Source organism: Zeugodacus cucurbitae, chromosome 5 (assembly GCF_028554725.1).
Source record: "Zeugodacus cucurbitae isolate PBARC_wt_2022May chromosome 5, idZeuCucr1.2, whole genome shotgun sequence".
Taxonomy (NCBI): Eukaryota; Metazoa; Arthropoda; class Insecta; order Diptera; family Tephritidae; genus Zeugodacus; species Zeugodacus cucurbitae.
Window position 1 is genome coordinate 15764571 of NC_071670.1, and position 27577 is coordinate 15792147.

At 36.8% G+C, this 27577-nt stretch overlaps 2 protein-coding genes across 19 annotated transcripts in view; one reads left to right on the forward strand and one right to left on the reverse strand.

The window, feature by feature from the left end:
* Position 1: 1 nt before the first annotated feature.
* LOC105214650 (uncharacterized) lies at positions 2–11312 on the reverse strand. Of its 2 annotated transcripts, none has more exons than XM_054231005.1 (7): positions 11172–11312; positions 10741–10869; positions 8395–10584; positions 7911–8171; positions 6109–7855; positions 3801–4015; positions 2–2701 (listed from the first exon to the last, which is right to left on the reverse strand). In XM_054231005.1, exons 1-7 carry the CDS (start codon positions 11277–11279, stop codon positions 287–289), a joined length of 7065 nt encoding a protein of 2354 aa, XP_054086980.1. In that variant the 5' UTR covers positions 11280–11312; the 3' UTR covers positions 2–286. The 2 variants fall into 2 exon arrangements, with proteins under 2 accessions (XP_054086980.1, XP_011186501.2); XM_011188199.3 differs by having other exon boundaries at positions 3–2701; positions 10951–11225.
* A 3633-nt stretch (positions 11313–14945) lies between these two features.
* Guk1_2 (guanylate kinase) overlaps positions 14946–27577 on the forward strand; it is a 127589-nt gene continuing 114957 nt past the window's right edge. For 3 of the 17 annotated variants that reach the window (XR_008471599.1, XM_011188169.3, XM_054232560.1), the window contains exons 1-2: positions 14996–15153; positions 16524–16702. The gene's annotated coding sequence lies outside the window, so the exon portion shown is untranslated. Of the gene's footprint in view, positions 15154–16196; positions 16379–16508; positions 16703–27577 lie in introns of all 17 variants that reach the window. The other 14 variants (XM_054232562.1, XM_054232561.1, XM_054232563.1 and 11 more) reach the window with 14 other exon arrangements.

Genomic DNA, 27577 nt, shown 5'->3' on the forward strand with positions numbered 1-27577 from the left:
GGTCATTTTAATTTCAGTCCACACTTCGACACCCATAATTTGTATAATTTATTATTAAATTTGGTAAAAAGAAATAACAAAATAATGGAAATGAAATGAAGATTTATACTGAATAAAGCTAAGAAAGTTGTAAGCGTTTCTAGTATATAAGCTGAGTCAATTGAATATGAGTCTTATTATTTAAGTAAACGATAAGTGAATAAAATAGCCGATTTTTAACAAAACTGAAACTAGTTTTAACTTTTATTTACATAATATGAAGAAAAATTAATTATACCAATTTTATTTAAGCGCAAATAAAGTTTGCGGGTACGCGCAAGTGTGCGCCTGCGCCCACAAAGCGATAGAATGTAATACGCTCGGCATGCACGACGGCTAAATGCGGCTGCGCGACTAAAACATCGCTACCCTGCAGCATAACCGGAAATATTTTCAATACTTCCGCGGCGCTTTTAAAGCGCGTAAACTCTACGAAGCCCTGCACGCCGCGATAGACCAGCACACGCACCATGCAACAGTCCTCAACGTAGACCAACAACGTTTCGCTTGCTATTTGTAGCGTAACGAGCGAACGCGGCTGACGCGCATTTATGGTTTGAAAGCGCGTGCCGCTCAAGACATCCAAGTACAAAACTATTTCCGCTTGATGCGTTCCCACCAGTTGCGGCGCCAGCATAGTGACCGCTAATAATTCTAGCGGTGTTTCTTTCGTCCAAACTGTGATGGGTAAAATTTCACCCTTGCCAAGCGCTGGTAAATTTTTATTATGAAATTTCAACCAAGTAGCATTAGCTATGTGTAGCTCGCTAAAGTCGGGTGACGTCGCAATGGCGCGTTGCACTATTTCATTGTTAGCGCTTGTGGCGCTTACAGACATATCAAATTCATCATCATCATCTTCGTCGTTAGGCGCTATTATTGTCGTACTTACCAGTGTCTCCTGCAGCAGCTGGATTCTGAGCATGCGCGCGGTATTTCTCAAGTAGCGCTGCAACGCGCGCACACGTTCAATAACTAAACTTAATTCCAAAGCATGCGCTGCCATTGCATCATAGTCGATCAAGTCGTCAACTTGCTCTTTACTATTCGCCAAAATGAGCACATCGCGCACGGTTGTGCCCAAATTATCGACAATCGTCGCAACCATCATATCCGCTCCGTCGACGTTTGTCGCCAGATAACTTTGTATTTCCGCCATATCCACAATGTGCGGCCATAAGATTTGTACTGTGCGCGCGGCTAAGATCTGCGCCGGATTTTCCGGCAACTCATGCACATGCCACTCGAGTTGCGCAAAGCTGGCATTCGGATAGATTTGCTGTTCGCTCAACGCTTGCATAATGGCAATGAAGTCCTGCACTAAATGCTCATCATGCAAATCTGTTTCCGGTATGCTAAGCTGTGTGATATTCACCTCGAGGCGCAATCGGTAATCCAGATCATCGAGTACTTGTAAGATAACATTGCGGAAGTCAGCAAAGCTGTAAATGTGCGGCTCTGAAGCATTCGGCTTGAGCACCGTTTCGCTCAATTTGATGGCCTGCGGACTGATCACGCGCTGATAGTAGAGCGGTAGACTGTAGCGCGGCACCGTCGTGCGTTTATCGCGCGTATTCAAAGCGTCTGCATTAGACTCAACATCACCCTCATCATCGGTATCATCATTGTAGAGCAATATCACTTCACCATTGCTGAGCATAAGCGCCTGCGAGTGATGCGGCACAAAACGGTAGCTAGCGTTGCCCAACCAATTAGGCAGCAGCCAGGACATTGTTTTGTGCGCATTCTTACTTAATGAATAACCATACACTGTATCATCGTGTACAGCATATAATTTGCTGCGCGCATGTGTAGAATACCACAAATCCGTCGCTGTTTTTTCGAAAGTTTTCAGCAAATTGAGTTGAGTACCCGTTAGACGCCAATAATTGAGCATACCCTCGTCGCCTGCTTTATTAGTTACAAACTCAATTGTGTCCGCTATTGCTGTAGTATCATCAACCGCCACCACTAAAACCTGATCCAGCTGCCCCGCAACAAAGTCGACAACACTTTCATACTTTGCAGACTGCGCGTTCCATTGCAACACATGAGTGCGCTCACCTGTGTTTATGAGCAGATAGTTGTCGCTAGCTTTTTCTAGCATAAACGCTGCTCTTATAGTTAAATTTTCCGCCATTTGTTCTTTACTGATCGCGCGCATATCTAATTCAAACGCGCGCTCCAAGTATTTTAGGTAGTAACCGCGTTGCTGCTGACTTTTCAACAAAGTTCTAAACTTTTCACATAAATCCACGTAATCTGTGTCTTCTCGCGCATTGCGCAGTAACGCGCCGAAGTTATGCGGTCTGCGACGTCCTGTCGTAGTAGTCATGTAGCTAGGTAGTGTGGGTCCGATGTTTACAGTCAACACGCGCGCACTCCAGTTGCCTGTGATGAATTGTTGTGGCTTATCGCTCACACGCAATGCGCTTTGAAACCATTTATCCATATTTATACCAGAGACAGGATATTTGGTTTTCAATGCCTTCGCTGTCACATTCTCAAAGTAGAGAGGTGACTCAAAGCGTTGTTCGCCATAAAGTGTTGCCACCTGTTGTAGATCCTTGTCGTTGTTTATCGGCGCATTTGTTATGAGAGCTTTTCGCACCAAAGCTGATTGGAGAGTGAGCGGAGTGTGGACTTCTTGGTTGCCATGTTTCTGGAAATTAATGAGAAAAATAAAACAGAAGAATATTGTAATTCTTTCATATATTTAACACCGAAAAATTAGCAAACTTTTGCCTAGGTCTTTCTCCTTGTAATATTATTTAACTTACAGATAATTCTAAACATTTAAGGAGACTCCAAAAGGCTTAAGTAACCTTTATGTCATTTGAACATAAATCCGTTTCAGCTAGATAGACTAAACCATCATGTGAACCATTGCGGATAGAATTTGAGTTTAATCATACTATACGGAATCGGGCCAGCAACTTAATCAGTTGAGATATACTGGTTTTGACGACTTCTACCGAATCTTGTAATACGACTTTGAGCCTCTCAATGATTTGATATGTCTTTTGCGAAAGAACTGTTACTGCTGACGAGTGAATTGAGTATACTATTCTTGATAAGCAACTTTTTGTTTCCAATTTGAGAATTTTTTTTAAATACTCGATTTAGTAATTGCTATTATTGATCAAGGGTCTGAAACTACTATGGTCTTCTTGTTGAGCGGGATCCAAAAAGAAACGTCAGGTATTAATATTGCTTCTATGTTAGAGTCAAAATCTCTCAGGCATTTCAGCAGATTTTGACTGACTGGCTGTTGAAATATAACTCAGCTTTAAAAAATTGTCAACTGGAAGAGCTTCTTTAAAAACTATATATTGCATTTTTTGGAAAGTATTCTTCGGATAAAATAGGTAAAAACCTTTGATAACTTTGTAAGATATACTTTTGAGATCTAAACAGCAACTGTCGGTCTTGTCTCAATCAGAAAATTTGAAAATCCGGCCGCTTATAAGAGAGAAGACCAAGTCTTGCCTATTCTGTATCTGATTTATGGTTGACATCAAATAGGTCTGAGGAGGCATGAGAAGAACTCTAGTCCTTACAACTTCTTTAGAAAACGTATAAACCCATTTATCTTTTCTCAGTAAATTAAATACTGGGAAAAGGCGCTGATGACTAAGTTTTTGTGTGATTTCAATAATTTCAAGTACTGTTACTCACACTTTATCAACTGTTTTTGAGGTTTTGTAAAGTTTTCTTAAATATCAATATCAGAATTATGCCTAAAACCGCAAATTACTCACCATTAAAGTATTTTCGTATTCCTTCTGCAAATCTACATCGTTTATCGCGCCTCTTACATGAATCTGACCATTTAAGTTGAGTTCGGAGAATGTGATGTTGCCTGTTAAATTTTGTGCTGTATGAAGCGTGACGACTTGAGACAGATCAATGTCATTCAGATAACTAGCGTAGAAGTTATTGCCATTCAAGCTGCCTGGTGCAAATGTGAGATATTCTGTAATGGTTGAAAGAGTTACAAATAAAATAAATTGTCAAACTTTGAGTTAATTTAAAACTTCCATAAGAGCTTCGTTAATTTTTTAAACGCATACCTCTATCGGTTTTGATTTGTAAAGGATAAGCCTAATAATTCCGAAAATATAATAATTTATCCTAGCCCATCTTAACCTCATCAAGGAAACTTTTGGGTTTTGAGGAGTCAAGATCCTTATTTTCCAAGAGATGTTTGTCTTACTTAGTAAAAAGAAGCCTAAAGCTATATACCCCAGCTCAGCTTTAAATTCGATATAAACTATAATAAATGAAAATACTCCAAGATTTTGACTATAAAAATTCCTTATCCCCTGAAAGAGACACAAAAAAAATATTTTCAGTTCTTAAGGACAATATATATTGAAGGTTAGTTCCTGTAGTTCCAATATTACAAGAAATAGTCGTTTGATAAGCTTTGAATGGACTAAAACCCATTCCGACAATCAGTAAAACGAAGTTGTTGACGCTATCTAGACAAACCCGGAAGCAGGTTTTAGTGTCATTTCTTTGTTTTGAAATTGGACTCTATTTATAAACAAGTATATTGGATACCCTTAGTATTCCTTTGGTTATTTAAGAAAAAATCTAAACTTACTTAGATGGCTGTGAAATAAAATAAATATTCGAAATAAGCTCAGTCGAGATGGAATATCCATCTTGAATAAATTATACTTTATGTATGCAGTATATAAAACAAGTAAGGAAAGGCTAAGTTCGAGTGCAACCGAACATTTTATACTCTCGAAATTTATTTAGAGATCAACCTATATTTTCGCTGAAAAATTACCCTTCGGCACTGAGTTCTTCATGTTTGATATCAGAGGCTTGAAAAGTCATGGTTCGACTTTGACAATTTTTCCACAAGTGATGTTACAGCTCAAATACAGTATTTGTGTAAAGTTTTATTTCGCTATCTTTATCGGTTCCTTATGTATACATTATAAAGTGAACGAATCAGAAGGATTCAAAATTGAGTTATATGGGAAGTAGGCGTAGTTGTGAACCGATTTCGAACATATTCCACCAGTGTCATCAGGGTATCAAGAAAATATTATATACCGAATTTCATTGAAATCTGTCGAGTATTCTTGAGATATGGTTTTTGACCCATAAGTGGGCGACGCCACGCCCATTTTCCATTTTGTAAAAATCTCAGTGCAGCTTCCGTCTGCCATTCCTTATGTAAAATTTGGTATTTCTGTCGTTTCTCGTTAGTGAGTTGACCCATGAGTGGGCGACGCCACGCCCATTTTCCATTTTGTAAAAATCTCAGTGCAGCTTCCTTCTGCCATTCCTTATGTAAAATTTGGTATTTCTGTCGTTTCTCGTTAGTGAGTTAGCGCACTTTTAGTCATTTTCAACCTAACCTTTGTATGGGAGGTGGGCGTGGTTATTATCCGATTTCTTTAATTTTTGGACTGTATAAGGAAACAGCTAAAAGAAACGACTGCAGAAAGTTTGGTTTATATAGCTTTATTGGTTTGCAAGATATATAGAAAAAAAAACCTATTTGGGGGCGGGGTCACGCCCACTTTTCCAAAAAAATTACATTCAAATGTGCCCCTCCCTACTGCGATCCTATGTTCCAAATTTTATTTTCATAACTTTATTTATGGCTTAGTTATAGCTCTTTATGTGTTTTTGGTTATCGCCATTTTGTGGGCGTGGCAGTGGTCCGATTACGCCCATTTTCGAACTTAACCTTCTTATGGTGCCAAGGAACACGTGTTCCTAGTATCATTAACATATCTCCATTTTTACTCAAGGTACAGCTTGCACGGACGGACGGACAGACAGACATCCGGATTTGAACTTTTCTCGTCACCCTGATCATTTTGATATATATAACCCTATATCTAACTCGTTTAGTTTTAGGACTTACAACCAACCGTTTTGTGGACAAAACTATAATACTCTCTTAGCAACTTTTGTTGCGAGAGTATAAAAATAGGTTGTCATATTAGTACTCTAGGGAAAAATATCCGTTGTCTATAGCATTAATTTCGAATCGATGGATCGCTGGATTTAGAATGATCACTTGAAATTTATACTCACTAGTTATCTCCTGTGGGCGATCCACACGTAAAGTGTCTGTGAACCATTCCTGCAGTGCATAGCCATTCAACGTAGAGGCCACCAGCGCATCGTGTACCATCAACGTTTGCGTACGCACCGGTCCTCTGAAAGTTAGCGGTGCCCTAATGTACACCGGTTGCGGTTCATTCACATAGACAATATTATCGAAGAGCGCCAGCAAGTTGTAACCATTCAGGTTGCGTATGTAAGCGCCCTTATCTACGCAGACACGTCCACTGAAAGTGTTGTGACCCTTTAGTATACAAGCTTTATCCTTGTACACCAATTCGTCGAAGAAATGGGACAGTTTGGGCATATCATTGAGCGCACCAAATACGGTAAGGTCTTGCAATTGCACTTGTGGCGTATTGAAGTTTACGACACCCTGCACGATAAACGCTTGCGCTGCGGGATCAAAACGTAACGCGCTGCTAAACACCGACATCGGTTGGGCATTCAAAGCGCCCGTTATTTCCAAATCGTTCACAATCAGATTACCAAGGAGTCGGAGGGAGCCGCGAAAGTTGCAAATTGTTTTCTTCGTCGCGATGTCCGTAAACTGTATGCCATTCAGCGCGGCCAAATAAGTATCGCCGTGAACCTGAACGCTTTGTGTAAAACTTTTCGGCGCCAGTATTTGTGTAGTACCGTTAGCGGCTTCACGTAACACCATATCTTCGATGAATGCCGGCAGTTCAACGCCATTGTAAGTGCCTTCAACTTCCAGATTACCGTGCACGATTAGCGGTGCAAGAAATTGGAGACTATTACTCAAGTAGTTGGGACGATTCAACCAAATAATAGTCAACTGCAGATCCTCATCGAAGCGTTGCTGATTCAATTTATGCACGTGCACATCACCCGTGACAATGACATGATCCACCAAGACTTTACCATCCAACACCATATCCGGCAGCTCATCGATATCATCGAGAAAGCTCCAAATCAACGACGCGTTTATGCCTTGAATCTCATCCGTATCTAGTCCATGTGCGAGCTTGAGTTCGTCCACAAAAATATCGCCGAGTTTTGGCTGCTCAGTAGTTGGACTGTATGTGAACTGATTGGCATTCGATGTCGCGTTCTTGCCACCATTTATATCGCATTCTATATCAGCCACCTTAGCGCTTAGTTGCTCAAAGTGTGCCACGGGTATATGCATATCCTCATAAATGCTTTGATAGCTTTCAGTGATCGGCAAACCATTTAGAGTGCTCACTACCGCCACTGTCTCCGCCTGCAGCGCATTTTGAAACGTCAAATTTGTCTGCAAGGCCGTCTGCGGCTCATCGATCTTAAGCGCGTGCTGCATGAACTCAGCAATGTCTACACCATCGTAACGACCGCTAAGCGTAAGGTTAGAGAAATAAACGTAAGCATGCATACTTTGGATAAATAAATCTTGTTGCGTATGCGCCGTTACGAACTCAGTCACCGGTATGTCATTCACTTTGCCATCCAACACCTCAAAGTCTATGGGCATATGTACCTCGGCAAAGCGCTTTTTAGCGCGCACATTGATAACGGTTTCTGGTTCAGCTGGACGCTGCACGATATCGCGGAGTAGTGGCGCTAACGGTTGACCATCGTAGTTTCTTTGCAGTATGAGCTTACCGAGCACATGTAGTTCCTTGAAACTGCAGATGGCCTCCACTTGCTTGGCGTCCTTTAAAGTGGGATTATGCGGTACATTATCAATATCATGTCCACGCGTTGTGCCATTTAGCTTTTTAAGGAAGTTCGAATTATGTAAATATAAACACATTAAATTACTAACATACCTGCAGGAGTTCTGTAACTTTGAGCTCAGTAAAAGTTGGTAGGCCCCGCCATTCCTGATCAGCTCGTAATGTAATCGCTTTGGACGCATTTAAACCATTGAGTAAACCCTCCACATCCATAGTATTTGTGCTGAGCATGCTTTTGAATGTCTTCGATGCGCGCACAACACTAACTGTAGGACCATTGGTCCAGAGAAAATCGTCCGGAAAGCTCAGTGAGTTCAGCGTATTGAGCGAAAATTTGTTCTCCAGTAGTACTTCCTGAATTCGAAAGAGTGAATAATTAAAACAAGATTAGTATCAGTTGCAGGCTAATTGGCTAGTGTTAAAAGGCTTCATGAACTCAAATAGTTATAACCTAAAGAATATTGAATGTTGGAGTTGCATTTCTGTTGGTTATATATATGAGAAAAGTAAAGTGGAAGAAGCCTACTCAAAAAATATATCTAACTTTTTGCTTTACATATGTACATTTCAGACTCACCCCATCTACTTCGAGTTGTGTTAAATCCACCGGTTCATTTATAAGCACCATGTTTTCTTGTATATCCTGCCATGACATGCCATTGATAGACTCGAACTCGATATCTCCTTCCAAGACGAAGTTATCTTTTTCCACGTCACTAACTTCGTCATCCTCATCCTCATCTTCAATTTCAAGATCTTCCTCGAAAGCAGCACGTGGCTCAGCCGCATTAACACGCTCCAAAACTTTCAAATCATGCACATTCAGTACGCCATCGAATGCCAACACACCATCTTGTACATAGTAGTCAACACCGTTGTGTTGCTCAACAAAGAGCTCATCAACTTCCAGACTATCGAATTCCAGCTGCTGAAAGTTAAGCGCATCCGTTTCCGCATCCCGCCTGTGACGTCCAACATTTATCTCCGCCTCCAATTGCTCTATTGCTGTTATCACCTGATCTAGATCGATTTCAGTATCCTCATCCGTCCAGCGGTAGTCATTTACATAGATTTCGCCAACTTCTCCGGCGTCTAACATGAATTCTGGTGTTTGTAGCTCCTCCAGTTCGGAGAGATCGGGCTGTGACTGCGCAACGCCGTTCTCTGTTATTTGCAGGAACGCTTTCGCTTGTGCCATTAAATCATCTTGTTCCTGCACCCAATCCTTTAGGAAAGCATAGATCTCCTGCAAGTCCAAGTACTCCGAGTTTTTCGCCAACAGCTCTGTGCGTAAACGAAACAGTCCGGATTCGGCATTGTTACGCGGCACAATTATTGACACTTCAGCGCCGCGTCGAAAGTATGCGGCGCCTTTGAGCCCCGCATCGCGTTGTATGTCCAACATGCAACTGGCTCCATAGACTGTGTGCGCGCCAAACTTACATGGTACCGGTATACTGACCGTAAAAGCGTCACCATCCCAAATTAGTGTCTCCAGCACGGTAAGGCTATGTGTGCTGAAGTCCACACGATGTTGCACGAGCAGTATGAGATCGTCGCGGTACGTGCGTACCGGCACAGGAAAGAACATTTGCACGACTCCGAAATTATGCGACAATATTGTTTTGGGCACAAGCTCGCCTTGCTGGTAGAGTAAGATCTGCGGTTGTTGGCCGCCAACAGCGATGTAACTACGTCCGCCCATGCGAAAGCCGGCCACAGACTCCACATCTACGGAAGCTATGTGCTGCTTGAGTTTGAAGCGCAGGTAATCGGTGTTGTCTGCGCGCGGATTGAAGGTATATATGGCGGCCGTGTTATTTTGTGGCACGGCGAGTATGAGATCACGTCCTGTATCGAGCAGTGTGGTTTCAGCGCAAGGGAATTTCAATTGCATGCGTTGCGCAATCCAAAACTCCCGCAATCCGAGCTCAAACTGGTAGATATTCAACGTATAAAAGCCAGTATGAGAAGACTGATTAGTAGACACAATCAAATAGTCTCTGCTTTCAACTGTAAAATGTGTTAGTCCAGTGATGGTATTGCCCACCACCCACTGCCAGTAAAATTCAATGTTGCGCGTTGCATTACTAACACGATACCACAGTACACGATGCTCTGCCGCAACCAGCATAATGCCTTCCGTCTGCGCATATGCCTCATTCCAAAAGGAATAGGTGAGCAGATAGCTTATCGGCTGACCCACTTCTAACACACTACCCGCCTGATAATGGGCGCTCTCCTTATGCACCACCAACAGATTGCGCTCACGACGTCCGACGAAATACTCATTACCATCGTGTAGTATATGCGCCCACTGCTGCACATCATCGCCGAGATTGAAACTGAAGTCTTCTTCGATGGATTTAAGTATCAAAGTTTCCCGTACACGCCGCTTAGATACTTCCAGCCGCTGCAGCTTACGCATATCAAAATCTTGTACATCTTGCGTGCTGGCCTCGACAACGTTGGGTAAATTATCAGATTCATTGGATTCCGCGACGCCAACTAATTCTTCATTGGGTTGGGACTGCGCAGCACCGACGACTTTTTCAAGCGCCATGCGTCCAGCGCCTTGTGTACTGAATTCTTTGATGAGTTCTTCGACTTGACGATCATTATTCGTTTGTTGTGCTTTACTTTTGTTAATTTCTTCGCGTAAAGCGTTCACTTCGTCGATCCGCTGCTGGGTGACCTCCACTTTAACATCGGCCTGAGTTGTTTTTGTACCCTGCTTAGCCGTCCAGGTGGGTTGCACTATTACGCCCTAGGAGCGAGATGAAATTTGTATACAGTGCGTAACGGTATTTGTAATGAAATTAAAATAATTAATAATGTAAATTTAACGGTATTTGTTTTAGGAAGAAAATAAACTATGTATTTACAAAGCCAAAATCAATAGTAGAAATTTACCGATACTTACCTTTGCTGCCGGCGTATTCTGCGCCTCATTTCCAAGCGCCTCATTGAGTTCACTACGTATTTTCGCGATCTCCTTTAACTTCGCATCGGAGAGCGCGGTATTCTTACCCGCAGCACCAACGAATTGTAGCTGTATGTATTGAAATGTGTTACTTTAATGATTCTACTACACTTTACATTAATTTTTTTAAATTAAAATTCGCTAGCTTACCTCACCAATGATTATAATTACTAAATTTACAATTACAGTTACTCTAATGCTCGTTGGATCGCTGTGCGACATTTTAAAGAAATTATTATTTTTTATTATATTAAATTACTCAACACTTATTACAACACTAAGGCAAAAATTATTTAGAATACAATTTTTTTAATAACAAATAATATTTTTAGTTTATATTGGCTTTTTCCTTAAACTCAAATCACGCTTACATAGAAATAGAAACACACTGCAAATACGCCAATTATGAAAATGGTATCCACCAAGATCATATGGTACATTGTACGCGCATTGTAATAACTGTTCATATCCAGACACATTTTTTGTAGAGTTTTGTTGTATAATATTTGTTGTGATATATTTATGACTGCTGAATTTTAACTGAATGTAAGTATATATAAAAATTGCGGGTGAGTTAGTAGGTTAGGGATGGTAGAAGATGGAAAGAAATAAATATAAAAAAACAGCAGAAAATGAAATGTAGTAATTATTTATGTTATATGATTTTTTTGAACTTTCTTTTTAAACAACTTCATTAAAATAAAATTTTCTTAATTTCGCTTTATTTTCTTACAAATAGTATTTCTTTTTAAATTATCTATTATATATTATCATATTTATTGCTGGAAGAAATGCTTAAATATATATTATTAATTATATTATATAATGTCCCCTATTTTTAATTTTATTTGTATTTACTTTTATATTAACTTTGTGTCTTATAATTATTTTTTATATTTTTTGATTTAATGTATTTGAGTTTTTTTAGATTTTAATTATTTCATTGTTTATTTTTTGTTTTATTGTAATTAATTCAGTATATTCTCATTTAAAGATAACTGATTACCTCACCTCACAATTCTTTTGTAAATATTTATAAAATATATATATATAATTTTAATTTATTTAATTTAATTTTGATTCAGAATGTCTTATATTTATTTACTGAATTAAATTATACAGGTATATGTAGCTCAATTTAATTAATTGTTATTCAAAAGACAATAAGTTTATTTTTTTAATTTCATTAGACAATTAATTTATTTTATTTTATTTTATTTTATTTTATTTTATTTTATTTTATTTTATTTTATTTTATTTTATTTTATTTTATTTTATTTTATTTTATTTTATTTTATTTTATTTTATTTTATTTTATTTTATTTTATTTTATTTTATTTTATTTTATTTTATTTTATTTTATTTTATTTTATTTTATTTTATTTTATTTTATTTTATTTTATTTTATTTTATTTTATTTTATTTTATTTTATTTTATTTTATTTTATTTTATTTTATTTTATTTTATTTTATTTTATTTTATTTTATTTTATTTTATTTTATTTTATTTTATTTTATTTTATTTTATTTTATTTTATTTTATTTTATTTTATTTTATTTTATTTTATTTTATTTTATTTTATTTTATTTTATTTTATTTTATTTTATTTTATTTTATTTTATTTTATTTTATTTTATTTTATTTTATTTTATTTTATTTTATTTTATTTTATTTTATTTTATTTTATTTTATTTTATTTTATTTTATTTTATTTTATTTTATTTTATTTTATTTTATTTTATTTTATTTTATTTTATTTTATTTTATTTTATTTTATTTTATTTTATTTTATTTTATTTTATTTTATTTTATTTTATTTTATTTTATTTTATTTTATTTTATTTTATTTTATATATTTTATTATTTAACAGCATTAACCCCTAAATCCCGGCTATGTTTTAACATCTTTTCCAATAACATGGCTGTTAATCACTTAGCAGAGCTCCAAGTTAACGCAACTCTCCAACACTAAACTAATAATTTCTCTATTAACAACGCAAAGAGCAAAGTATCTCAGTGCATTAATTTGCTCTCAGCGGTGACTGTCTCCACACACTCTCCCGCTCTGTTGTTTATTTTGTTTGCCGGTCTCACGAAAACAACAGTGCGCCGCACATTTATTGCTCGCCTATCGCTTTGCCAATTGGCATTTCTCTAATTTGTTTCAACATCTTGTGTTTATACTTGCGCTTTGTATTGTTGTTGTGCTTATCGCTGTTGCAGCTGGTTGCAGGCAATTGCATTGTTTAGTTGGTTTGTGCTGCATTATTTTCGGTGGTTGCATTTGGCGTATGCTCATGCCTTCAATGCACTCTTCTAACATTTCCAACACATGTTTGTTGTAGTTGTTGCTGGGTCGCGTATGTCGTTCAACTGTTTGACTCTTGAAGTTGTTGTCACATAGCCAGGCTGCCTGCTGCCTGCTGTTTGTGTTTATTGTTTTAGTTGACAGGCTCCTATTGTTGCTGTTGGTTTGAAAAGTTTGTTCTCATTTGTCTTATTCGACATTTGATTAGGCAGCGACGGCTGAATAGCTCTCTCGTTGTAGGTGCATTCGTATGGCATGCAGTAAAAGCAGCGTCCTAGTAACAGTGGGTAAAAGTGGTTTTGAATTGAATTAAATTTTACGAAACAATTTTTGAATACAAATCTTGAAAATTTTACATAAACACCATAAAACTGACCGTTTTTCTAATGTCCTCTTTAGCTGGCATTGGATAATATTCTGGGTGAATTGCCAATTCAGCTATCGAAAGAGCGTTTTATATAACCCATTTTTCGCTTGATCTCTTCTTAATTACAGTTCTTATAAATACACTTACACTTTCTATTAGTCATTGGGAGATTTTAAAATTTGTTCTTTTATATTTATTCAGTATATTTAATAATATTTCATTTACGTAGAAGGTAGTGCTACATAATTTGTCTTAATGCTATCTACCTTGATTTTATCTATAATTTCTTCCTTTGATATACATAGATCTCTTTTAGTGTTCTTTGAAGTTTTCGTTCAAATTGTTGAGGAATTTTTACAGTCTCTAGAAATAATATCTAAAACCTTGATTAGATTAGATTTTCATTTGTGACAAATTTGTATATCTTAACAGGTGGAAGGCACGTTTATGCATTACACCTGAACATTTGAAATTATTTGTAAACTTCTAGAAATAATTATTTATTTAGTTTTACAATGATAAGACTACACGGCAAATCGCTTTTTTCTGGGTATTTTTCGAAATAAAAAATTTTTGTTTGCCCCTTCATAGCATCTGTCATATAAGCTTGAAATATCTGTCATATCTCCTATAAATTAAGAAGAAAATTTAGATTTCATCTATACTTTATATATTTAGTAGCTACATATATTCTGTAATTTATAATTCTTTTTTTACAAAGTCCTTTTTTCAAACTTCGAATCCAAATATTTCGACTTTGAAGGCTAACTTCGGAAATCTGAGAATACTTTTTTTTTACTTATGATCTCCCGGAAAAAAATAGTTTGGTTTAATACACAGCTGTGTATTGTACAGTGCAATCATTGTAAGTTTAGAGACAAACCAGAAAATTCATTTCACGTATAAAAAGCCCTTGAAAGTATATTACAGTTTGCCCGAGATTTCCTTTCCATTTGACCAACTTATTTTTATTAATCAAATGATTGGTTTCTTAAAATTCAAATGACCTTGGAAGAAATCAAGAAAAATAATTATCACATAAATAGCCCTTAAAACTCTTGAAAGTATATTAGTGTTTAGTCGAGCTTTCCACCTCTTTTGAATATGCAACGTGGTTTTATTGGACATATAGACAGTTTCTTGAAATTTAAAACAAGAACAGTTTAAGAACATTATAAACATTGCAGAACTTCCAAAAGGCCTTACCATGATTGTTACTCAAGCTATGACAATCAGAAATTGGGTTCAGAGGATATATATTGGAGTATTGATATAAATATTTTTCTTTAAGTTGTATAAAACTCTCTACTCTCCAATATTTGCAAAACCACCCACTGTTTGGCAGAGCAAACCTAATCTACGGCACACCAACGCAGCCCAAAGGTCTGTTACCGTTACTGCAATGCAGTTACTTGCTATGCTCTATCTGCTATCTGCTCCGACAGCTGTGCGCTCTCTGCGCAATGCAGTCACAAGGCAAACACACGACTCCGTACGGTTGAGCGCTGCTCGCCAAACCCAACAGGCACACAGTTTTCGATTGGCATTCGTTCGGTTTGGTAATATTTGGTTTGATGCGGAGCTTGTGTGCGCGTGCAGAAGTAGTTAAAGTGTAGAATTGTGAGTGCGTTTATTATTCTGCTTGGAAATTTGCAACGGTAGCGAAACGTTTAAGCGGTAGTGTTGTTGTTTTGCAATTAATATATATAAATAAATATGTTTATTGTGTGGTGCTTTAGAAATGAAAGGGCGGCCGAAATTTCCAGGCGCTGGCTGTTCTGGACGGCTACTTTTTTAATTTAATTTTTTATATTTTGTTTGTGGTTTTTGCTATTTTTCGTGTGTGTGTTTTTTTTTTCATGGCGCTCGTTAAAACTCACATTGGCGCATAATTTGCAGCCGCTTGCAGCCCGTAAATTACCTTATTTGTACGAAATAAGGAAATGAATTTTTGCAATAGCGAAAACTGCATTACTACTTATAACAACAACAAAGTGGATCTTGTTCTCAGCTGTGGCGCGACTTTTACGGCGCACAATGCAACGACGGCGGCAGCGAACGCGCTGACTGACTGATTGTCCGTCCGTTCGCATGCTGCCTGCTTGGCTTGTTGCTGCGCCAACAACACATGTCAGTCAGCCAGCGAACCAGCTAGCCTGCCTGGCCCCGTTGCGGTTGGAGTTTTGCCTTTTTTGGGTGGGGGCGCCGGATTTTTCTGATTGACATGCGGCAGCCAGGGCGGCAGCTGCGCCCAAAACGAGTAGCTGCAAGCCTTTTGTGTTGTGTTGTGGTGACAATAATATAAAATTTTACGCTAAACCGGGCAAAGGAGTTTTGAAAAATGCGTATTACCACTTTTTTGAAGAAAATATTTTTTACGGTGTATATTAATGTTGTTGATATTTTTGCGTGATTTACGACAGTTTGTGCGGCGAAAGTGAAACATTTTTTGCGGCGCGGAAAAAAGTAATAAAAACTAAGATTCTTTTAGTGCCACACAATTTTCATTGCACATTTTTATATACATATGCATATATTTTCGAAAAGTGCCGTTATGGCGCACATTTTTATCATTATTAATATTTTTTATATATTTTTGTACATTTTTGTATTTTGCCGTGTGCGCCCTTTAGTGTTGTTGTGCGCAGAAAAGGGTGTGTACGCGCCGCTGCCGCCGTCGATTTTGTGTACTATATGCCTTTAATACATATTTACTGTAGTGTGTATATAAATTTTGTTGGCAAATGTATACTTTTGCTTCTCAAGCGTCCAAGTTACTTCGCGCAACCATTGAGATGTGAAAAAAAAATTTTGTTTACAAGTCAAGGCAGTAAAATTCGAAAAGAATACAAAGCAGATAAATGCAAAAAATTTAATGTTCCAAGTAAACGAGTAAACAAGGGTGCGTTTAATTTATACCGCGAAGCACATATGTATGTGTAAATATGTATTTAAGCATCTGTATTCGCAAAATTGTGCATTAAATTCATGGAGTGTTAAAAAATTAAAAATAAATTTTTAATAAAAATAAGTGTTTTTTTCAGCAGCTACGTGAAGTAAAACAATCTAATAAAAATTAAGTGTTTATATTCACAAAAATAATAATAATCAATATCAAATTTTAGTTCAAACAAATAGTGCAATTTAAAAACCAAAACACATTTCAACAATAAAAAAACACAGCTGTATTTCTCCAAATGAATCTCAAACAGATTTTTTAAAGCTGGTGAGTTATGTTTATTTTTATTAATTTTTGCAATTTTTTTGAATTCCACAGTATATTTTTTATGCTAAATTCTATAATTAGTAGCGTTAAGTTGTTTAAATTAGCGCGAAATCATAAATTGTGGCGCGTTTATATTTTCAATATTTCTAAAATGTGCTAATGCAGTGTTCTGGCTTTCATAATTGTACATGGAATTTATTTGAAATAAAGGGTGACGCAAAAAGTCGCTTATTTGAATAAATTATTTTATTTAACATTTTTGGTACAAATTCAATTGTAAACTTAGTGAGTTAAGACTCTTTTAAGCATCACTTGGAAGAACGACTTGAAGTTGATGAGTTTAATTTTAAATAAGTTTAAATTGGTATTTTAATCGACAATATTCCTAAACAATCGTAATAGCTGAACATATGGTCAGACAATTAAGCCCAGTGATAATACTACTACTCCAAATTGACACGTTCTTCCCCAAAGGAAAATAATCACTTTTTCATTGCAGTTTTTAATTAAACAGTATTTTAAAGATTTGCAGATTTCTGCTAAGGTGGTCACTTCTTGATCGTCTATAAATACGAATCCGTTCCTATTCAGAAGAACTCTTTCTCGAGTGTTCAGAATATTTTTCGTCTTATTTCTAAATATCTTCTCTTCAATTTACAAGTTTGAAGTTCGAAAATACCGATTATCGATCCACCTTGCTTCGGAAGACTTCGTAGGTACACTTATTTATTTCTTCTTCTTCTTTGGCACTACAACCGCGGGTCAGTCTGGGCCGAGAACACAGAACTCCGCCAGTTGTCTCAATCCTTTGCGAAGTCACACCAGTGGTACATCACGAGTGCAGACAGGTCCCTAGGTACTTGGTCTTTTCATTGGATGAGTGGGTGCCCTTGTATCCGTTGTCCACTCATGGGTTCTGAATCTAAGGATATTTTCACTGCGTTGGATTTTTATAACCTTAATTATATCCATGTCGGCTTAGATCTCACACAGTTCATGTGGCCTTCAGGTACTTTGTCTTGCCCTCGTCACCACAATACCAACTCTTTCGCTTCTTTTTCTAGGCTAAAAAAGCCGTGAAGGCGGCTCTGTTGGTAAGCTCTATGATGTCAATGGCATCCGCATATTTCAGTAGCATTGTGCTTTTAGAATAGATAATGCCACTGCGATTCAGATTGGCGGCACATATCACTTTTTCACCCTGTCTAAAATCTCTTCTGGTATTTTACGGCTCGGAGGGGTCATTCCCGATTTTAACGGAGGTAATAGTTGTGCTCAATGTAATTCTACACAACCGTATTAGTTTTATAGGGATACTAAATATAGTGATAGCATCGAATAGGCAGCTTTTGTCACTGATAAACTATTTATTTAGTAAATATTGTTTATTTTAATCAAATGGAGATAGACGGACGTTTGTATGTGTCGAATTTTATTAGCATTTTTCACTGAGTTCATTGCCTCCGCTCCACATATAACGGGTGTTTTTTAGACTTGTGGTTTTCATAACGAAATAAAACGCATATAATTTAATAATATAGCCACGAACTTAGTTTTTTTATTTAGATAGGAGGTTGCCAATGTATTTTCAAAATGATGGGTAAATAAGCGCTACGGCTGGCTCGAATAAATTTTAGCTGTGTGGCCCTATTTGCGACCACTTTTTGCAGCAATTTCAGCAATAAATGTCGTTGTTCCGGAGTAAGTCTCTTCATTATGAAATTGCAAACCAAACTGTGTATAAATCAAGTAACAGCTGTCAAAAAGACCAACTCCGAAAAAATTATTACCTCATTGAAAACGTCTAAAAAACACCCGCAATTTTGAGTATTTTAGAAGATAACGAAATGTGCATTCTGAAATTTTTATCTAATCTCGCTTTCTTAAAGACAGCATACCACAGAGATAACACGACGAGTTGTTTCAGAACTTTCTAAAAAGCTTTTTTATGTACAAAAGATGTATGTTTTAGGATGTGCTCATTAAAAATTTATTGAACCAAATTTTATCACTTGTAAGGCCTTGGCCTCTTAAAAGCACCCAGCACCCCTATAAACATGACGCCCACTTCCATCTTCCAATGTAGTCAACTAAACCTGCGAATATAAAAGTCGCTAATTTGTCAGCGCCACCACACATGACATTTTCGTTAGATGTCAGTTCAATGCACACTAATTTGCCCACCACTAAGAGGTCAATAGGAAGCACCAAACAAAGTATTTCTTTTATATACACGTTAATTCGTGGTGCGCCTACAAAATGCATATCTGCTATCTGCCTGCACAAATATAATAGAAATTCTTTTATTTATTCCACTGCCTTGTATAGATACCCCATTGACAAGCATTTCCTTCCGTCCTTTACCGGTGTGTAAAGTCAAATTCGGCAATGGGATTTCGAGGGTTGTTGCACATTTTCGCTGATAGCAAAATTTTTCACGTACGCTGGGGTGGCTCGCAACGCTGGTTGAGTTTGTACTCGTACACGAAAGCCGCGTGTAGTTCGAAAAATCGATACATTTGATAAGTGTGCTATGAAGTACCGGTGGCTGTTGTCGGAGATAATGCACATTTTTATTGTTTTTAATGGTTTTGGGAGTGTTGCGCTCTTTGTATTCTGCGCGCGCAACCACCACGTGAGCAGCTATGAGCTATTGTTGTTAGGTAGTGAAGTGCAATTTTTAAAGTATTAGCAATTTATAAAAGTAAACTGTAAACTGTAACATTCAACGTTGAAAGGATAATGGCTTGATTTTAATGAATGCCTACAATCTACTTCTGTCCTCATGTATCTAAAAAATTGATTACTTTTGCTGTCAACTCTACGTTTACTGAGAGCTCATTGTGTTTCGTATCAAATTTTAGCTCTCTGACGCTCTCTCTGTCTCTGTCAAATTTATTGTTACTCCCTTAATAACATTGCCATATGTTTTTTGAAAGCAGGATTCAAACTTTATAAAGCATTTGGAAAGTTGTTTTATTTGAAAACTCATGAGAAAGATAACTGTTATCACATGGAACATTTTTAGCATAGAAGTGACATAAAACTGTAGTCATCTGTCTTTAAACCGTTATATTTCCACAGACGAGATTCGAGGAAGCAGAAATCTGGATCAAGTTGAGATTTCCCACGACAGGCGGGTCTACGCAATTGGTATAGACACTGATTTTTATCGGGACAGATACCGTAAACTCTGCAGAATTTCTATTTGGAACATGTTTTACATAAAAAAAAACCCAAAAATCGTGACTCATTGGTATCTTTTAGTGTATGATGAGTAAATGAGCCGTCTTTTAGGTGTACATAAATGATTTAGATGTCCCGCTCAGTTGTACTAAGCTGAAAATAAAGACCTTTTTATGTTTCTTTCTGCTAGAAATATTTTCCATAAAGTTTATCCTCAGACGGTCTCACCTACAGTGGAATGAGAACAAGTTGGAACACCACTATCCACTCTCAGTTTGCTCTCAGCTGAATTGAGCAAGCGCTGGACAGTCACTAGCACCTGCTTTGTCGCTACATCCTTTTGGCCCAAAGTAAATTGCAAGAGGTCAAGTAAACTCTTCGCCCTCAGTAATGTCAATCTTTCCCTAGCCGTAGAAGTTCTAGCTAGCCATTGTCTCAACGGAATTCACCCGGTCAAACTAAAAATTTTACCAGATGCTAGCTGCAGAAGCGGTTTGGGGGAGAATGAATCTTCCCAACATTTCCTTTTCCTATTCCCCGACTTTGCTGGATCTAAGCAAAAGTTCCTTGGGTCTAAATTTTTTGACATCATTACGGATACTGCAGATTTGTGCTACATATGTTCTAGGCGCTTTATTGATTCTTAAATTTAAGTAATGGCGTAAATTTTTTGGCATCTCAAAGGACTGCCCTCAATAGATACTTAGCTTAAGTGTGTTTCATTTTGGGCAATAGCCATCGAACCTAATCTATCCTTAGACAAATAATAAACTATGAGTCCGCATATGAAATGTAAAGGATAGTCAGTTTACCCTTTCAAAAAGTCTCATAGTTGTCAACTGTTTTATTTCTTCCAAATATTGAACAGTACACAGATTAAATTATCTTGAGGTTCTTGAGGATTTAAAGTTAATTTTTAGCGACGTTCAACCTTTTAAAACTCCGTCAAACATCTGGCAACACTATTTAAAAGACAGTTATGTTCTTAACAGCTTCTTACGTTACACTAATTTTCTGTAACTCGCATACATTAACGCTCTCCGTAGCTCAGCTTCTGTTTATTTTTGTCGCTGCTGCTCTTTAAAATTTCATTCATCTCTCCAGCAGTCGCACCATCGTCATCAGAATCACCATCTTTCGGGCATCGCATGCTTTGAGCACATGCTTCCAGTAGCGTCAACCCCTACTGTCAGGTACTTCAGTCTATTGTGTTTCGCGCACATTCAGCGAAGTGCTTTAGTTTATCCTGTGGCGCTTTGATTACACTTATTTTTTGGAAATTCTACAAATTTTGTGTGTTCAAAGCGAACAGCAGTCGGCCTAAAGTGCGCGTGCTACAATATTTATTTGTTTTAATATGCTGTTGTTTGACTTTAATTAACCCTTTTTGCAGGCATATTGACTCACTACCATCTGAGTATTTCTACTTAAAAAGCTTTAAGGGTAACTTTCAGCAAATTTTATGCGATTTTTTACTTTATTGTGCTATATTTATGCTTTGCTGTTACAGCTGCATAATTCATTGCGTTTTTTCGGCATATTTCATATCATACAATCCTTTGTTGTAGCCAATTATACACTTGTGTTATTGTTTTTGTAAAGTATAAAATTTGTGGCAAACTTCATTTAAAACTCTTAAATGACTCACACCCGCTGCATACTTCACTTTACGCTTTATTTATTATATTTTTTATTGTTCTTCTGGCATCGACACACTCTTCCATATTGCCTTCAGTTGCGCATGTATTTGGGTCAAACTGTCCTTGAATTTCTTTCATCTGCCCATTTCCGTGCGTTCATATTATATGTGTCGCCTTATTTCACGGTTTTTATTAGTGCTGTGTATATATTTTTATTGCTTTTGACACCCCCAACTGACATTAGGTGAGTCACCATTGTTCAGGGTTATGCAATACTCGTGCCTGACATGTGGCAAGCATTTTAAGCTTTAATTTAAAAAGCATGTGAGTCATCTTACAACAGGAATAGTGTGTCGTTTGTTGTTTCCAGGACTGATTTTTAATGCGCAGAATTTTAATGAAATTTTTTCCATTGCAAGTGTACCAGCATATAAAAGCCATTGTGTAAAACAAGGGTTAATATTGACCTTGGGTAATTCTGTATATATGAATGATAGTTACTTATATTACTTAGCACACGCAATTTGGACTTTAATGAGATAAATTGTAAATTAGTAAAAATAAATTTAAACTATGAGAGAGCGTAAAAGTTATTCTTTTATGGTCACATACTTTCCATTAATTAATAGTGCGTTGGTCCTTGTCAATATCTAAACGTAAGTAAACAAATTAAATTTAACAATAAAAAATAGGTCTTATTAACCCTACAACACGAAAATTAGTAAGTTCAAATCCGAAATGATATCACGCACTTCTAAACGACCGGTTATCGATATCAGTAAGATTATCGAAGAACTTACACTATTGAATATACTGCCAGGTATGACCGTCCAAATCCATAGTAAAGCGACTGCAAGATATATAATTGGAGAAAGAACGCCCTTATATAATTAATTGTAATGTCATTTATTATCTTCTTTCCATATTCCGACGACTGAGCTCTGTAGGACTAAGGAAAACTATTTTAATTAAGGAACAAATGGAGTGATAGACCTTGAGAGTGATAGAACACTAATCAGAACACCAAGTACGTAAAGTAAACATTTTTTTGTTCAAGAAGTAATCTCCTTCCAATAATTCCTGCATTCATTCCCGAAAAAAAACATAGAGTTCGGTAGCCGGATAACTCTACAACTTTCATACCTATTACTGAACCCGGACTTAACGAAGGAGTGATTTACTTTACCAAACATTCGTTTGGAGAATGCCTTTCCTGCTAACAAGTTATTAAGCAGTTATTCAAAACGAACGGTATGAATTTTAAATGAGAGTATAAACTAAGGATATACATTATGCGAGCGAGTCTCAGATATTAGATCTTTGGAGCTATCAAATACAAGATCTTACCTGATTGTATATATCCGAAATATCCGACACCAAAGCTTGACACAAAACGACTTAGAGGAAATACACTTTCTATAGAAATAAGCACAAAGATGAGTTCAGAAAGTAGGGAACTGAATTCAACTCATTGCTCTATCAGGTTAGGTTAGGTTAGGTTTAGTTGTCTGTCGACTCACCTACTCTTTTGGGAGGCGAAATGTCACACCATTTTGTCCTCTCTGAACCATCGAAACCGTGACTGATAGTTGCAATTCTTTTCCTATACAAATCCTTACATCCGCATATAACATGCGCTGTAGTCTATTCAGTTAGCACCTCTAATAGGGTTCTTTCGTAATTCCTTTTAAATTTCAATAGTCGCCATGTGTCTTATTTCATTCAGACCACGTTTGTCTGCTTGCTGAGCAAGTGGAGATTATTTAAACTGAGACTCAGCTATATCCACATCATCTTTGTCGATTAAATATCTGCACGTAGCCTCTTTATTGACATCTAACTGTAAGGTGGTGTCCAGTCTGACTAGTTCATCTGTTTCGCAGTGCCACTAATAGCTTCAGACATTCTTTCACCATTTCCGATGAAATTCTAAGAAATTTGTTAGTCGGTTACTGTTAGAATGAGGAGGTTTTGTTTTAATTTGTGATTGTGTTATCTATTTTTTCTGAAAAGATATCACCTCCACTTCTTTTTTCTAGTTTGAATCCGTTTGTATAGACACTTATCTCTAACTTTTTGTCCATCTTGCCCTTGTTCTACTCCTCTCTAGGGTGAAAGGTTATATTGAGGATCGAATTTAGATTCAGTTCTAAAGCGCGAAAGTAATATTTGGTAGAAACGGGACTTGCTGAGTATATTAGAATTTCCCTTATTGCAACTGGATATGTAGCAGGGAATGTATTGATTGTGAGACAAAAAAAAATGGGTGGTAGGTTCGTGCACCGACTGCGAAAGTATAATATCTAAACGTATAGTATCTACGTTTTCGAAGTAGGTATAGAAACTCGACATACTAGCTGTTAAGGTCTATGTTCCTCCGGTTTTCAAATATTTTTAAAAATATATCGTCTTGACTGAAAACCCCAATCGACAAATAATTCTTAAAAATTCGTGCAATTCGTGCATGAGACAATCGACGAACCCGAAATTATTCTTCATTCGCTTTGCTTTCATTTGTTTTTATCCAACAAAAAAGTGTGCAAGAAGAACCCTAAAAACTGAGTAAGCTAATATTCAATTGTGCGATCAATCCTTATTACCATAAATCACTCAATCAACTTGAGCCTTTGCGTTGTCTGCCTGCGCATGGCGCACGTTGCGAAATCAACAGTGCACAACAGTGAGCAGAGAATGCATGAGACATAAGAATATAGTAAATGAAATTGTGTTAGCGTGCATGCGACACGCCTGCGCAAAACCCGGCAAGTCAATGAACTGGCAACGCCTAAAGGGTTGCCGATTTTTGACGCCTGCGCAGAAAAAACACCGCGCATGCGCACAGACGCATAAATCGTGCTCCTGACATTGAAATTTTGCGCATAAGCATATGCGACTCATATACGAGTATATATGAGTGCAGTTTTCATTTTCGTTTTGTGACTGGATACGCGTGTTATATAGGTATATATATAGTGTTGTGCAAAACATATGCATTGAATCGAAATTTTAAGATTTTTGACGTTAATTGCGAAGTTGCGAATCTCAAACTGTTATATGAAATATACATTTCTATGAAAATACTGTGTATACTCTGAAAAGTGTTTCAAATTTCGACTATATAGCTATTAAAATAATAATAATAATATCTTGTTTGCAATTTTGTCGACCTTAAAATATGTTTTGTGGCCAATTTTACTATATAGTTCGATAACGGATCTATCGAGTATTTTATTTACAACTAAGATTATTCTAATATCCTGGAATATCAATTTTAAAAAAATCTCTAAAAAATTGTTTGTATGACTTATTGTATTTATTAAAGTTTCTTCCCAAGAATTTTTAACACTAAAATGTACTTAATATTTAAAAAATTTCAGTTATGTATAATAGCAACAGTCAACACTCAGTTATATTATACTCATACTCATATATTTCGCACAAAACTATATAACTTTTTAACTACCGTGGTGCATATATATTTCACATTACTGTATGTATTTACTAATATAAAAAACGCAATATGCCTCGAAGCAATTTAATTCACTCAGTTGTTGTTGTAATTATACTTCAAAATAATAGAATAATATAAAGTATGCATATATTTCGTACAGTGGTGTGTGTATGAAAATATTTAATCAACTTACTACACATCGAGACATTTTTGATCTCAAAATTGTTGGATTTTGGATACGAATTAAAAAAAATACTATTTATATATTTATATTATATATATATACTATATATTATATATATATAAATATATTATATATTAATATTTTGTACAGTACTATATTTATTAATTTATTTAATAAATTTTCCACATATAGGCATTTGAGATCTCAATATTATTCTTTAATTTTAGATACGAACTTAAAAAATAAGTATTTCAATGCAAAGTTGCACATTTATTTCACAACACTGTTTGTATTAATATTTTATCGAACTTAATATGCTTCGCCACAATTTTGTTCACACAATTTTTGTTGTTGTTCTCGTTTTTGAAGCATTTTTCTACTACATTAACTGCAATTGCAATGTTATGTTATTTATTTTCATTTTGCTCACATTTTTCCCATTCGTTTCATAACGATATAAGTAAACTGACGCATGCCCCTCTAACTTCGCTGAATTTATACTCGTATGTCACATTGCTGCACTTCACATTATACGCCTTTGTGACACCGAGTAGTGCATTTAATCGCCTACTTTATGTATTTCATATTACCGCTCGGGTTTCCACCCTGCAGAGGCGGGAGCCTCTGAGCGACGCTACAATTTCATTCACAGCACTGGCTCACCTTGTCGCCAACAGCTATTGGCGTAATAATATTAACAACAAAATAATAATAACAACAATAACGGGCTATTAATGCCAGCAAATGACAATATGGAAGTCAAGAAAAGGCGTGTGAGGCAAGTAAAATCGCGATATTTATTGTTTGCTTGAGGGCATGTGAGTGTGTGGCTTTAAGTTCCCACACGCGTATGTTACACAAATTATTAAAAAACGAAAAAAAAAGAATATAGCTTATCAGTCAGTGTCTGCTGAAGGTTGCAGTTTGCTGCAAGTTTTCTTTCAAGTTGCGTCTACGAAGCATGCGCGCCGCTACGGCTTGCGTACGCATGCATTTTTGCAAGTCAAAATGATGGTTGTGGTTGTTGCTTTTGGCTTCCTGTTAAGCAAAAAGTAATAATAATTCTGCAAACCGCTACCCACACGTGCTATTATGTTTTACCGGCCGGCTGTGGTTGGCGTAGGAACCTGTTCTTCATGGACTCTACATGCATTATCTAAACCCGAGTTTGTGTGCGTGACACTTGCTACACACCAGTTGTTTATTTTTTAGTAGTCTACACTAAATAAGTATAAAACTCAAAACTTTTACTTACACAAGTCACGTTTTCGAAATAAAATGGTATGCTTGTTTTCATTGTCGAATTCTGGTAGCGCTGACAGCGTCTACAATGACTTCAGTACACATACGAATATAAATATATTTCTCAGATAAAATCAATTGTTGTTTCAAATGCGAAATGGAAATTTCTAAAATTTGTCACGAGCTGCAGTGAAAATGTCATTAAAGGTTCAAGGTTATTGTAGCACGATGACGTCATCGGTTAGGCTTAGACCGAAAGAAAGTGAATTACTATATCAACACGAATACTTTCAAGATCTAATAGCATTCTGAAATAGATTTATTATATGTTGATATATACCATATAAACCCGCTAGTCATGCCTATGAACCCAGATTGCTATTGGGAAGAATCCTACTGATATGAGAGATCTTTCAATTGCTGTTGAGTTTTTACTGAAATCCCGTTAAATGGGTTCATATTTTTCGTTGTGTAGTGATATTTGCCAGAAAATCTTCTTTTATTGTATAAGATTAGGTTTTGAAACCAGAAATGAGAGAGGAGTCCCTATATTTTTGGTTGTGGTAGATCAACTTTGTGTTATTGAGTACATTCCTGTAATTAATTATCATCATCAATTGGCACCACAACCGGCTGTCGGTATTGGTCGCGTTCAGAAGCCTTCGCCAGTCGCCTCTGCTTGGTGATTTCAAGCTTCGTCAGGTCCACTTGATCCTTCCACCTGAGTTTCGGTCGTCATTTTTTCGCGCTGGAGTGTTTTTTTTTTTTTTTTTGCTTTTTGGCGCCAACTGGAAACACCAAGTGAAGCCAGGTCACTTTGCACTTGGTCTTTCCACCGGAGTGGAGGTCGTCCTCTTCCGCGGCTTCCTCCAGCGGGTACTGCATCGAATACTTTCAGAGCTGGAGTGTTTTCTTCCATCCGTACAACATGACCTAGCCAGCGTAGCCGCTGTCTTTTTATTCGCTGAACTATGTCAATGTCGTCGTATAAATCGTACAGCTCATCGTTCCATCGTCTGCGGTATTCGCCGTTGCCAATGTTTAGAGGACCATAAATCTTGCGCAAAACCTTTCTCTCGAAAACCCCAAGAGTCGTCTCATCGGATGTTGTCATCGTCCACGCTTCAGCGCCATAAAGTAGGACGGGAATAATGAGCGACTTATAGAGTTTG

What these genes read in the sequence shown, in the direction of transcription:
- LOC105214650 (XM_054231005.1), bottom strand. Translation starts at nt 11,279, where the DNA reads ATGTGTCTGGATATGAACAGTTATTACAATGCGCGTACAATGTACCAT. An exon ending in CACAACTCGAAGTAGATGGG is followed by an intron (nt 8,172 to 8,394) that starts GTGAGTCTGAAA and finishes TTTCGAATTCAG; the next exon opens with GAAGTACTACTGGAGAACAA. An exon ending in AAGTTACAGAACTCCTGCAG is followed by an intron (nt 7,856 to 7,910) that starts GTATGTTAGTAA and finishes TTCCTTAAAAAG; the next exon opens with CTAAATGGCACAACGCGTGG.